The 11,682-nt window shown below is 47.5% G+C and overlaps 1 protein-coding gene across 1 annotated transcript in view; it reads left to right on the forward strand.

The window, feature by feature from the left end:
- The window catches only part of LOC144108897 (choline transporter-like protein 1), a 71,715-nt gene that overhangs the window by 29,707 nt on the left and 30,326 nt on the right, over positions 1-11,682 (forward strand). The window contains exon 5 of the mRNA XM_077642129.1: positions 3,401-3,460. Coding sequence (XP_077498255.1) covers positions 3,401-3,460 — 60 coding nt within the window. The remainder of the gene's footprint in view (positions 1-3,400; positions 3,461-11,682) is intronic.

Genomic DNA, 11,682 nt, shown 5'->3' on the forward strand with positions numbered 1-11,682 from the left:
TTTTTCCTATTAACGTTTTTGCTATCGTCAAAAACGTTCTCCATTGGTTTTCTATGGCAGTCTTAACTGTTTGATGTGATCGACGGAAACATTTTAAAAGATTTTGCTAAATATCACAACAATGGACCATTACCTTCAATATTGCCTTAAAATTTTCAAAATTTTTGTCTTAGAAAGCTGGGCTTGTTAAGCTTTCATTCACTTAATATAATGCCTTCGGGCTCTGCAGGTCTCTGTAATAAAAAATCCGTGTCACGGAAATTTAGTGTTTCAAATTAAGATATTTCATTTCTGCCGCACACACTCTACAAAACTGGTAGTCACCGCCTGGTCATAACCAATTCCCCTTTGTGAGTATGCGCCATTTGTATGAGGCCAACAACAACAACAATTCTATTATACTGACAGTTACAAGTGCTGTTCCAACGAACGGCAGTTCAGTGTGCATGTTCACTCCTTTCATTCTCCCCCATTGGTTGCTGCCGCAAGGAACGTAACAACTCCGAGCTGGCAAGAATTTCTCGTTATCGGCTATGATGAAAAAGGCGAGTCTTCAAAGCGCTAGAAGCAAATAAGTATATTGTGAAAACTGTTATAGAATGCGTAGACAGGGCAGTAATTCTACAATCGACAATTAGGAAATGAAAGGTACTGAAAACTGTTTTTATTATGCCCCGAGTTTTAATTAAGGACCGACATATTAAAACACATCATATTGACGGGCTCCGGAGAAGATCGTCGATTCGAATAAAAATATATTCGCATTAGGTAAGTTCGAATTAACTAGAATCCATTCGTTTTTCTTTCGGCAGCAAGAAGGAAGGAGTTATCGGGGGGGGGGGGGCATGCTATGCTAAAGCCTTCTACCCTGGAGAAAATCCCATTACGGCTATTGTGACAAAAGGGAAAGCCTTACGTTGCCTGTGTATAAGAAATGTCTTGTAGAGCAATCGACTAAGTTCTTTGAGCGTGTCAGTCAGCATTTTAGTGAAAAAAGGGCCGCATTCCCATTGATTACTATTTGCCGAGTCACTGTCCACATGATTTCTCCGCCGGCTTTGGCTCAATCGTCCATTGTTAGTGTAGTGCAGTACCAGTGGGCGAAATACGATAATGAAACGCAGAAGCATTTCGAGGAAGGGTGTTCAAGAGCGTAACTAGTAATGAAGAGAAGAGCATCCGTGGCCTAATTACGGAACGATCACAATCTAAAATAGTCCCAAAACACACACAACTCCCTGTTCCTATCGTTCGCTACAGACGGGAGGACATATCGAGCGATAGACCCGGCGCTTTTCAAAGGCCTTGGGAGTGCGATCGCTACGTAATATAGCCCCAGGGCTGAAAATGCACCACGCATTGAGCCGTTTATTGAAATATTTTTCAATATAATATTTTTTTAGAGGAAGGGATATTTTCGTACTACATCACAACCAGCGTCAATGCTTACGTTGCAAAACAGAAAATCGGTCATATATTCGCCATCTATTACAATGAGCGAAAGTCTCTCAGTACGCAGGTGTATCGAGATATCCCCTCCTGAAAATACAAGTGAATCAATTAATGATCCATGGTACCCGATGACTGAGCGGCGTGGAACTAATCCTTTGTGTGACGGCAGCTATTGTGTGTGACGCTTCGTCCTCAAACGGCGTAAAGGAACATGTGATTCTGATAACTGTTACCCTGTCGCTTTAAGCTGCTGTAATCGCACAAACACCATACGTCGGTCTTCAGTTTGCTGCGTACAGAATAATGCGAATTTTGTTGGAACATTTGAGGCGGACACCTCAGAACAGTCATGCTGCCAGGATTCGGCCAAAATGAACAGTTTACTGAAATGACTGCATGCCAAGTTTGAGTGAAAAACATTCGGGCTAAGTGCAGTGACCAATTTGTTGGGGAAGTTGTAGTTCATACTAAATTAGCGTGAATGTTACTCTTTCACATGTGGTCGAATGGCTCACTAACCTGCTGATGAAGAGATCTTCCGTGCTCTAGCTTTTCTACTTGAAAGAAAATAGCTTTATTTCCAACACCCTCTTACAAGAATACTGTCGACAGAAGAAAAAAAGAACTACCCGACGATTACGCTTCTCAGTAATGCAGTTTTTGAGCACAGCTGCTGCGGTACTAGAACCGTAGGCTTCCGCATACGGAACACGCAGCGCCGAATGGAGGTGGCTCTGAGTTTCGACTTGGGAAGCGCGCACAGCGTTCTGCCGCCGATGAGCCTCGCGTCCGGCGAAAAACCAGCGCGCGTATAGCGCTCGCTACTTCGGCGCCATCTCTTGCGAGCGACACATACCTCACTGATGGCGTCATCGGAGAGCAGACGACGGCGCGCTCTACTCTGATGCCGCGCAACCTGTCTTCACGCAACCGCCGTACCCTTCTCCCCCGGTTTCTTCATTGTGCTCCCTTCACTATCCCTTCATTACAGCGCGGTTGGGGTGTCCATCGAAATATGTGTGACAGTTACTGCGCGATTTCCTTTCCTCAAAAACCAGTTTTATCGCTGTCTATACCCGCCGCGGTGGCTCAGTGGTTAGTGCGCTCGGCTACTGATCCGGAGTTCCCGGGTTCGAACCCGACCTCGGCGGCTGCGTTTTTATGGAGGCAAAACGCTATGGCACCCGTGTGCTGTGCGAAGTCAGTGCACGTTAAAAATCCCCAGGTGGTCGAAATTATTCCGGAGCCCTCCACTACGGCACCTCTTTCTTCCTTTCTTCTTTCACTCCCTCCTTTATTACTTCCCTTACGGCGCGGTTCAGGTGTCCAACAATATATGGGACAGATACTGTGCCATTTCCTTTCCTCAAAAACCAATTATTATCGCTCTCTATCATCCTCAGCTGTGTTGCGCGGCCGGTTACGCCGAGGCACGCCGCTCAACCCGGGAACGGGCGCCTATAAGCTGCACTATAAATTGCGATGCTTTTAAGAACAGTTCAGCTATGTGGACCGCTGCAGGGTAGTGCTGATGGGGCACACCAGTAATGCTAAAGTTTCACTGCAGAATGTTGCTCACTGTTGTTCACTGAAGAATGAAGAATTAGAAGAAGAAAAAAAACATTTGCTTGCTTACAGGACACGGCCATGTCTCTGCTATATCTATATTTTACACATTTGTCCGTACGTTCGATTATAGCTTGTTTTTTCACTTCCAACTAACACAGTTCATCCAGCCTCCTATTCTCCGGTAGCTTTAGCAAGCCAGGCGAAGCTAGAATCTAGAAGAGCCAGCAAGACCCTAAGTGATTGCCCGGGACATAAGCTGCACACCAGATCTCACCGCCGCAACAACCATCCCCACCCAATGGCCATTGCCGTTTCAAACTCTAAAGGTTTTGCTTGCTTTCTTTCACTAACTCCTTTTGGTTCGGTGTTTCTTCAACAGGATGCTTGAAAAGACGTCCGATTCGGTGTGGATGTGCGTGGAGACTTGCCAGAAGGAAACGTGAGTAAAATAACATTGTGACTTTTATCACGATGCACACCGACTTAGCATCATTACGAAATAGTACCTCGAAGCACAAATGTCAGCCATTCTTCATTAGAAAGTTGAAAAAATAATAAAAATCACGAGCAAAATAATATTTTCCGTTAATCTTCCTCATAATAGTCTTCAGTGATCAGGTCTGCTCCATCTTCAGCGCCAACAGGGAAAGAGGGCTCAGCTGTAGTGGTGGGCGGCTTGAAGAGAGCAAGCCGACGATTACCCTTGGGGCGTCGTTGCGATGTTCCGTCGAGTGTGCCCCCTTGCGGTCGGCCTGTAAGGACAGGAGCAGTTAAAATAGAAATAAAGGCCATTGCAAACAGAAGCTGTCGCCTGCAGATGCTCCTGGGATGCTGTGATGTGCAGCAAAAGCCAAGAAGCAACCATTGCGGTAACGCGTGTCGGGAACATTTTCACAGAACTGGACTTATCCTGGTTAATCATGATGATGATAACTAATTAAACAGAGCAGTCAAAATGAGTGGTAAAATGTACGTCCCTCAAAGGTGCACGCAGCTATGAGAAACGTTGTTGCAGAGAACATCAGATTATGCTTGGCCACATTAGATTGTTCGCCGTGCACTTACCTACATAGCACGCAGGCGTTATGCATTTCGACTCCATTAAAATGCGACCCGAATTCGATCAGGCGACCTTGGGGTAAGCAAAAGCTTTTGGCACGACACTATGTTAAAATTTTGAAACATGGTTCACTGCGCCCCCCCCCCCCCACACACACACACGCACACACACACACACACACACACACACACACACACACACACACACACACACACACACACCACACACACACACACACACACACGCACGCACGCACACACACACACACACACACACACACACACACACACACGCACGCACGCACACACACACACACGCACACACACACACACACACACACACACACACACACACACACACACACACACACACACACACACACACACACACACACACACACACACACACACACACACACACACACACACACACACACACACTTCGCATTTAATCGACTTCGCAGGTGCATTAAAGCTTTTGACAAGTATTTTTTTCCCCGAACCACTCACTAATGAGCATGATTCATTTATGTTTACGACAATGTTTTATGAGTCATCTTATTGAGAGAGGCGTTCTTTGCTTCGTTTTATGCATGTGTTGATTTTTATTTTTATATTCACCTTTCGTTCTCTATCCATTTTTGTATCCGCCATTACATATTCTTTGTGTCCTTTAATTATATCAATTTATTCTTTTTATATCAACCTTTTGCTCTGAAATCATGTCGTACCATGTTTCTACGCGCCTTATAGTTAGCTTTAGAGTATTCGTGGTACTACCGGTACTGTCAATGGAGCGGCTGTGTATTCGCCGCTTTCCGCGAAAGATGGCGCTCGTGTTGCTGCAAGGGCTCCCAGTGCTCACGTAACGGCTTACGGTATGCTAAATATCTTTTCGGGTGCGTTTCTACGGTACGCGGCGGCGCATGCCCTGTCATGCTCCCTGTAGTATGGGTAAGAGTAACGGTAACCTGACATGCAAAATGTCTCTAACAGATTTTTAGCATATCGTGCACGTACAGTCTTTGTCAAAAATATACATCCCAAGAGGTTTCCTTCTAAGCCCTGTAGCGGGGCGCCTAAGCACATTTGACAGTCATAACTTTGGGAGGGCTCCTCGAGGAGTTAAGTTTCTCCCGCCTTCGTGAGATTTCCTGCGCATGCAAGAGGAGCTGGCGCTGTGGGGCTGAGAATCAAACCGCTTGAGCTGTATACTTTGACAAAGGCTGTACCAGCGTAGACGTATACCGCGGTTACATACGCCGGATGCGCGCGCGCAGTCGCCTTGTCTAGACGCGCCCATACCATTTCTCGTGCACCGGCGGGATCCAGTAAACTGGCATACGTCTGTGGTAGTACGTCCTGCTATGCAAAAAGTATCTATTAACCACCTTATTGACCGCTGCGTCCTTCGCTATTATAGTAAGTGGGTGCACTAGCAGCGATATTCCTCCCGAAAACCAACTTTCACGGTATTTTGCGTCTGATTTGGGCCCACTGACGAACAGAGACATGCGTTGTGTTAGTGACTCCTACTTGCATGTATAAGCTTCTTTCGGGGATCTCCTACGGTTCAGTTTAGTAAAGGCATAGCTGCAAGATGGGCAAGAAATATGTTCCTTTTCGGCACAAAGCGCGACTCATATGGAACGCACGAAACAAGAAATACAGGGCTAGACCTGTGTTTCGGCTCAATGTAAGACGTGCTGTGTATAAGATGCGTGTGCACCTTCTCATCAATTTGAAAAGGTAAACTTTTCTAGTCCTCTATGCGTTTCTTCGCGCTGCCAAATGTGAGTTTAAGGGCGCATTTTAGAACAATTATTCTATTTGTGCGTTCTTGCGCATATTTCAAGTCAGTGAACCACCTCTTTGAGACCAGGGGAAGTGATAGATATCGCTTGCTACCAATGAGCACTGGCGCATTTCGCTGTTATGAAAAACGTGATGAAAAGTGCCTTATTTGGCGTACTCAAGCAGTAACCACAGCAAGGCGTACGACGTTGAAGACTTACTCTTGCTTTGTCGTGGCAAGAGGCGACGAGTTAATCGCCGTTCCAAGCTGCGACCACTTTCGGAGGCATCGTCTTCATATTGGGGTCGGTAAGAGAACGCCTCGGATTCGGCAGCTAGCAGATCGTGCGGCCAAGTCTTAGGCGTCGTTCCTGTGACGAGCGCTGGTGCTAGTCGCCCCGGCACACCGCTTTTTTCATCGCCATAACCTCCTGCGTCGCGAGATGTCCTCGTGCTTCCTCTTCGGATTCGTCGTAATTGGCGATATCCTTGGGAAAGGATTCTACGAGGACGGTTAAATAGCCGGTCCCTAACGCGGGGAGGAAGCCGCGAAGGCCTCCCGGACGTCGTGGCTGGTGAACGCTGGCGGCGACGAATCAAAGCAGGACCGTTCCTCTGTAGAGGTCGCTGCCGCTCAGCGCGCATAGCAGTGGGTCTCACCCTGGTGGAACGTGTGGCGAATCCGAGAAGTTCCATTATGCCCATCGTTGTCGAATCCTCCTCGGTAATGGTGGAGGAAGCAGTGGCACGGGGAAGCTGGGGTTTGCGGGAATTTCGGCGAAGTTTGTGACCGCGCTGTCCCGGGTCGACCTTGTCGCCGACGTCACTGATGTCTTCGTCGTCCACTAAGCCGGATTCAGGTTGCTTTCTCGTCGACGCCAGAGCGTCGTTACCGTGGATGTGCGGGCTTTTTTGGTCAACCGCGGAGGATTCCAGCTGGCAGCAACAGCGAACCAACCATTCTTTGTTGTGGAGCCAGAAGCAGCGGGTACGTTGGTCACTCTTCGGGCAGTGCTTAGCGTCGGCTTCTTGAAATAGGAATAGATGTCCTGCTCTGCATTCCCAGACGAGGACGGACTCGTACCGGCCGCTTGATGTGGGGCCATCGTTGTCTTGGTTGCGGCAGCGACACCGGTTTCCCTTCGCCGTCTTGGATGCGTCTCTGCGTTGTAGTCGGCTGCGTGGCGCCTGGCGATCGTGGGCGACGGTAGGCGGTCCGATCGCCCGTCGGCATTTGCGGCCATGTAGGCGAGCGAAACAGCGGTGATGAGGAAAGTGAGAAAGAGCGGCAGCAAGATAATGCAGCTGGTCTTAAGCATGCGGTGTGTGGAAAGCAAGTCGCGCGAGGTGTTTTCGGGCTCGAGGACTGGTGCCCCCTTGGGCTGCAGGACGGTCATTTCTGGTTGCAGGAAGCATCTCGCAGTTGCGCGGCCTCGGTGACCTCTTCTTCTTCTTCTCTCTAGTAAGCATTCTTCTTCTTCTTCTTCTTCTTCTTCTTCTTCTTCTTCTTCTTCTTCTTCTTCTTCTTCTTCTTCTTCTTCTTCTTCTTTCTTCTTCTTCTTCTTCTTCTTCTTCTTCTTCTCTTCTTCTTCTTCCTTCTTCTTCTTCTTCTCTTCTTCTCTTCTTCTTCTTCTTCTCTTTCCTTTTCTTTTTCTTCTTCTTCACCCCAGGTATATGGCATTCCTTCTTATTCTTCTTCTTTTTCTTCTTCTCCTCCTTCTTCTTCGTCTTCTTCTTCTCCTTCCTCTTCTTCTTCTCCTTCTTCTTCATCTTCTTCTTCTTGTTCTTCTTCGCGTTGTCTTGTCCACCTTTCTTGTGATTGTCTCTTATTTTTGCGCTAACATTTGTACATAGAACTATGCACCAACTAGCCCCGCAACAAGTGTTACTTGAGTACATTCTTCTTGTTGTTGTTGTTGTTGTTGTTGTTGTTGTTCTTCTTCTTCTTCTGCCTCTTCTCTTGCCACCCGATTCTTGGCCGATCCCCCAGTGTGGGTATGTGCCATCTTTTGATAGGCTAAGAACAACAACAACTTACTGCAGTCTGTCTCAAATTAAGACAGCGCGTGGGAACGGATACGGTCTTGGCGGTTGAGAACCGAGGGACAGTTGGCGTCAGAAATTCCGCTCTTCTCTATGCGCTGGCTGGGCTAGAGATGGCGGCTGATAATTGGAGCACCCGAGCATGGTAATGGGCGAGGCGCATGTCCTGCAGTGGATGCAGTTGGCTGATGATGATATCACATGGAGCACCCTGCGCAACTTTTTTTTTTTATTTTGGAGACTTGCCACGTGGAATAAAAGAAGCAAGTCGTCTTGGAGCCTAAGTGGTCAGTGTTATTGAAATTTGGTACGTTTTCTTTGTGTACCTATCCTACTGGAGACTCGCATTTGCTCAACGGTCTGTATAAAATAAGCGATAACTATGTGTGAAGGAATATTGGAAATCTCTAAATGGGTAGGTTAGGAGAACGCGCAGAGTTAAGAAGTAAATTCTCTGCTCCTACTGAAGGCGATTAGTATGAAATGCTGTTTGCTTTAGGAAGTGGTGGTGGCATGCTAAGTACATGCATGCTTATCCTGGCAGCTTTTATGGCGTGGTGTGTCTGTGCAAGACATTAGATTTAGCATAGCGGGGATGTAGCAGGGTAGACGTATGCCAGATTACCTGATGCCTTCTGCTCATGCCAAGTGGCAGGGACGGGGCCATGGCGCGCCACTGCACAAGCACAGTCGGTGTCCGGTAAACCGGTATACATCTATGCTAGATCTGCTACACAAGTTTATGGTATACGTGGTAAGGAAAAAAAATATTGTTGTGCTATTTCCTGTCTCAGACGCCGGGTAATGTCAACGCCTGGTGAAACACGTTCATTCCCACACACTTTCGAACATTTCAGACGATTGGTTTGCGTGATCCCTAGGAAATTAGTTAATTTCCAAAACACTCGCGTCTTGGTAACTTTCGGGGCCGGTAGTAAGTCTCTGCTATGCAAGACCTCTCTATTATGAGCCGTGCATGCCTAATTGAGACTAATTGAGCACGTCTAATTCAGGTGGCGATTCGAGGACATAGTTAACATACTGGTTCTAAATATTATGGTAAAACTATGTACATGAAATAGAGTAGTTTATTTATTTCTCCCGCACCTCTATGCGCACGTTCACCACCACCACCACCATCAGCCTGACTACGCCCACTGCAACGTAAAGGCCTCTTTGCCTTGCAGTGGGCGCAGTCGATCCCGGCCGGGATCGATCCCAGGTGATCGAAAATTCCGGAGTGCCCCACTACGGCGTCCCTCATAGCCTGAGTCCTTTTGGGACGTTAAACCCCCTAAACCATAGACCAAACAAAAAGTCTCTCCCATCTCTTTCGAATTAATCCTGTCCTATGCTAGCTGTGGCCATCGTATCCCTGAAAATTTCTTAATCTCTTCCGCTCGCCTAACTTTCTGCCGGCCCCTCCTAGGCCTGCAATCTTTTTGAATTCACTCTATTAACCTTAAAACCAGCGGTTATTTTGCCTTCGCATCACATGCCCTGCCCAAGCCCATTTCTTCCTCTTTATTTCGACTAGGATGTCATTAACCCGCGTTTGTTCCCCCATCCACTCTGCCCGCTTACTGTCTCTTAACGTTCTTGTTCCATTTATTTTACTGAAATGCAGCGGTGTAGCGTGCCGTTCAGTAAGTCTACGTCGTGATGCAGCAGGCGACGGAAGTATTAGATAACTGAACTCTGACCACCCATTGTGAGACAATTTACAGCAGAGAAGTTCGGCGAACAAAAAATTGGCGGTGGTTTAGCTCTGGTTAAACCTGCAGTGACACAACAGTTACAGCTGGCCGGGTGGAACTTGCTCAGTTGAATTGCAAAGTCAGTCTTTCGCCGCTCGGTTTCGCTGGGCGTTCCTTCTTCATCTTCGTCCCACTTGACACGGTGCTGTTTTTTTTAAGCGAAATTTATTGCATCAATGATGGGTAAAGGTGTGATGAATGATGTAGTAGAGATGAAATGAATGGAAAAAGGTTCGCTGATTTGATGATGTCCAGTAGAGAACGATGGTACGGTTCCTGCGTCCAGGCAATGTATAAAGCAGGGTTGCTTGGTGAAAGACCTGCTACCATCAGGTGCCGGATCCATGTAGGCTTGAGAGCTGGGAAGTCCCACGGTAAGGGATTAATGTCGGCCTCAATGTCCTCGTGTTTACATATCGGACACCTTGGCCGAGGAAACAATTCTCGGTACTGAGGCCACTTCCTGTTGCCACAGCTGCTGCAGCCCGGTTTAGCCGGCGCGCCGCGCCCCCGGCAGCCGCAGCTGCTCCGCACCGCGTCGCTGGTCACGTGACCAACCAAGTGATCAGCCACGGTGCCGCGCCGTCGGCATCTGCTCCGCATCACGTGACCAACCACGTGACAGCGTGGCGGCGCCGCCACGCGGGAGGCTCGAAATGCTACCGTAATGTAGCTATCGCTAAAAAAAAAAGCCCTGGGAAGCACTTCTTTTTCTACACTGGTCACTAGAGCACGCTGCGCATAGTTTTCTTATAAAGTAGCCCAAAGAACTCATATAATTATAGCTTTAATTTTGTACGGTTCACACTGTGTCACATTCGCCGCTAAAAGCGCATGGATGGCGGCTTATCGTTGAATGTATCACCCGTGGCGGCACTGCTACTGACATTGCTAGCAGAACCTTTTAAAAGGCTTCGACGTTATATGGCACATCATTAGCGAAACTCAGCGTTTTGTGGCCAGGAGGTCAAAGAAGTAGGGAGTTCGGCTCACACTTGTCATGGAGAAGAAATATTAGTGCTCAATAGGATTTGAAAGCTCCAAAATTTCCCCTAATTTCTCATGCACCAATTGTTAGTTAATGTTTATTTTAAAGAGGTCATGTCAGACAAAAGAGCAACGAAATAAAATATGCAGTCCGGGTATGGGGTGCCCTGTTGGTGCCCTGTTCATGCCCTGTTCATGTGGTGTGCTTTGCTTTGACACTAATTTGTAATTTCACTTGTGGTCGGTGACACACAAATGAAGTTAGTTTCATCAAGTAGAGTTTCTACGCAGGTTAGAAATAGGCAGGAGAGAAAGGAACAAATGTATATTTCTCTTTTAGCGCATTTGGCTGGACTATACATCATGGTTCACGCACTAAGATTATATTTGACGGTAATAATCAAGGAATTGTCATCCCGATAAGTCGCATCGTCGAGTACGTTCTGGACAGTGTGATTCGTCAGTGCCGAAAGTCAATAGAAATATTCCTGCGTTATATAAATGCCGATACTGTGCTCAGGCGCTTGATAGCGCCGCTAGCGGAAATCTTCACGATCCTCAGATATCCAGTACCAACCACTGTACGTTGTCGATTTGAGTGCCCTCTTAGCCGATGCGTCGGCGGACGCGCTCTTGACTGTGCGGCCTTTGATTCTTCTTTTTGTTGGGACCGAGCTATCTCGTGTAGACGCGCCATGGACCGTGCGATATCTTTTGATGTTGAGCCGACGGTCGCTGGATGCTTCACCACCGCGTGTCTTCGCAGTCGTTGTTTTGGTGGTCGGATGTTTTTGGAAATTCTTCCGGCGCCTGACGTTTTTTGATGGTGTATGGGTAAAAAAGTGTACGTCTTCCAGCGGTCTACTTGCTTTCTTGCCTGTTCTGGGTGCAATAGCTGTGCTCATTTTTCTCTTCGGGGAATGACTTGAGACAGGCGTTGACACACCTCTTGATCGAGTTGTTAGCGGCACTCTCGACACATTCTTAACAAGGAGCTCGATGACGGGTACGGCTGGCGTGA

Source organism: Amblyomma americanum, chromosome 10 (genome assembly GCF_052857255.1).
Source record: "Amblyomma americanum isolate KBUSLIRL-KWMA chromosome 10, ASM5285725v1, whole genome shotgun sequence".
NCBI classification, from domain to species: Eukaryota; Metazoa; Arthropoda; class Arachnida; order Ixodida; family Ixodidae; genus Amblyomma; species Amblyomma americanum.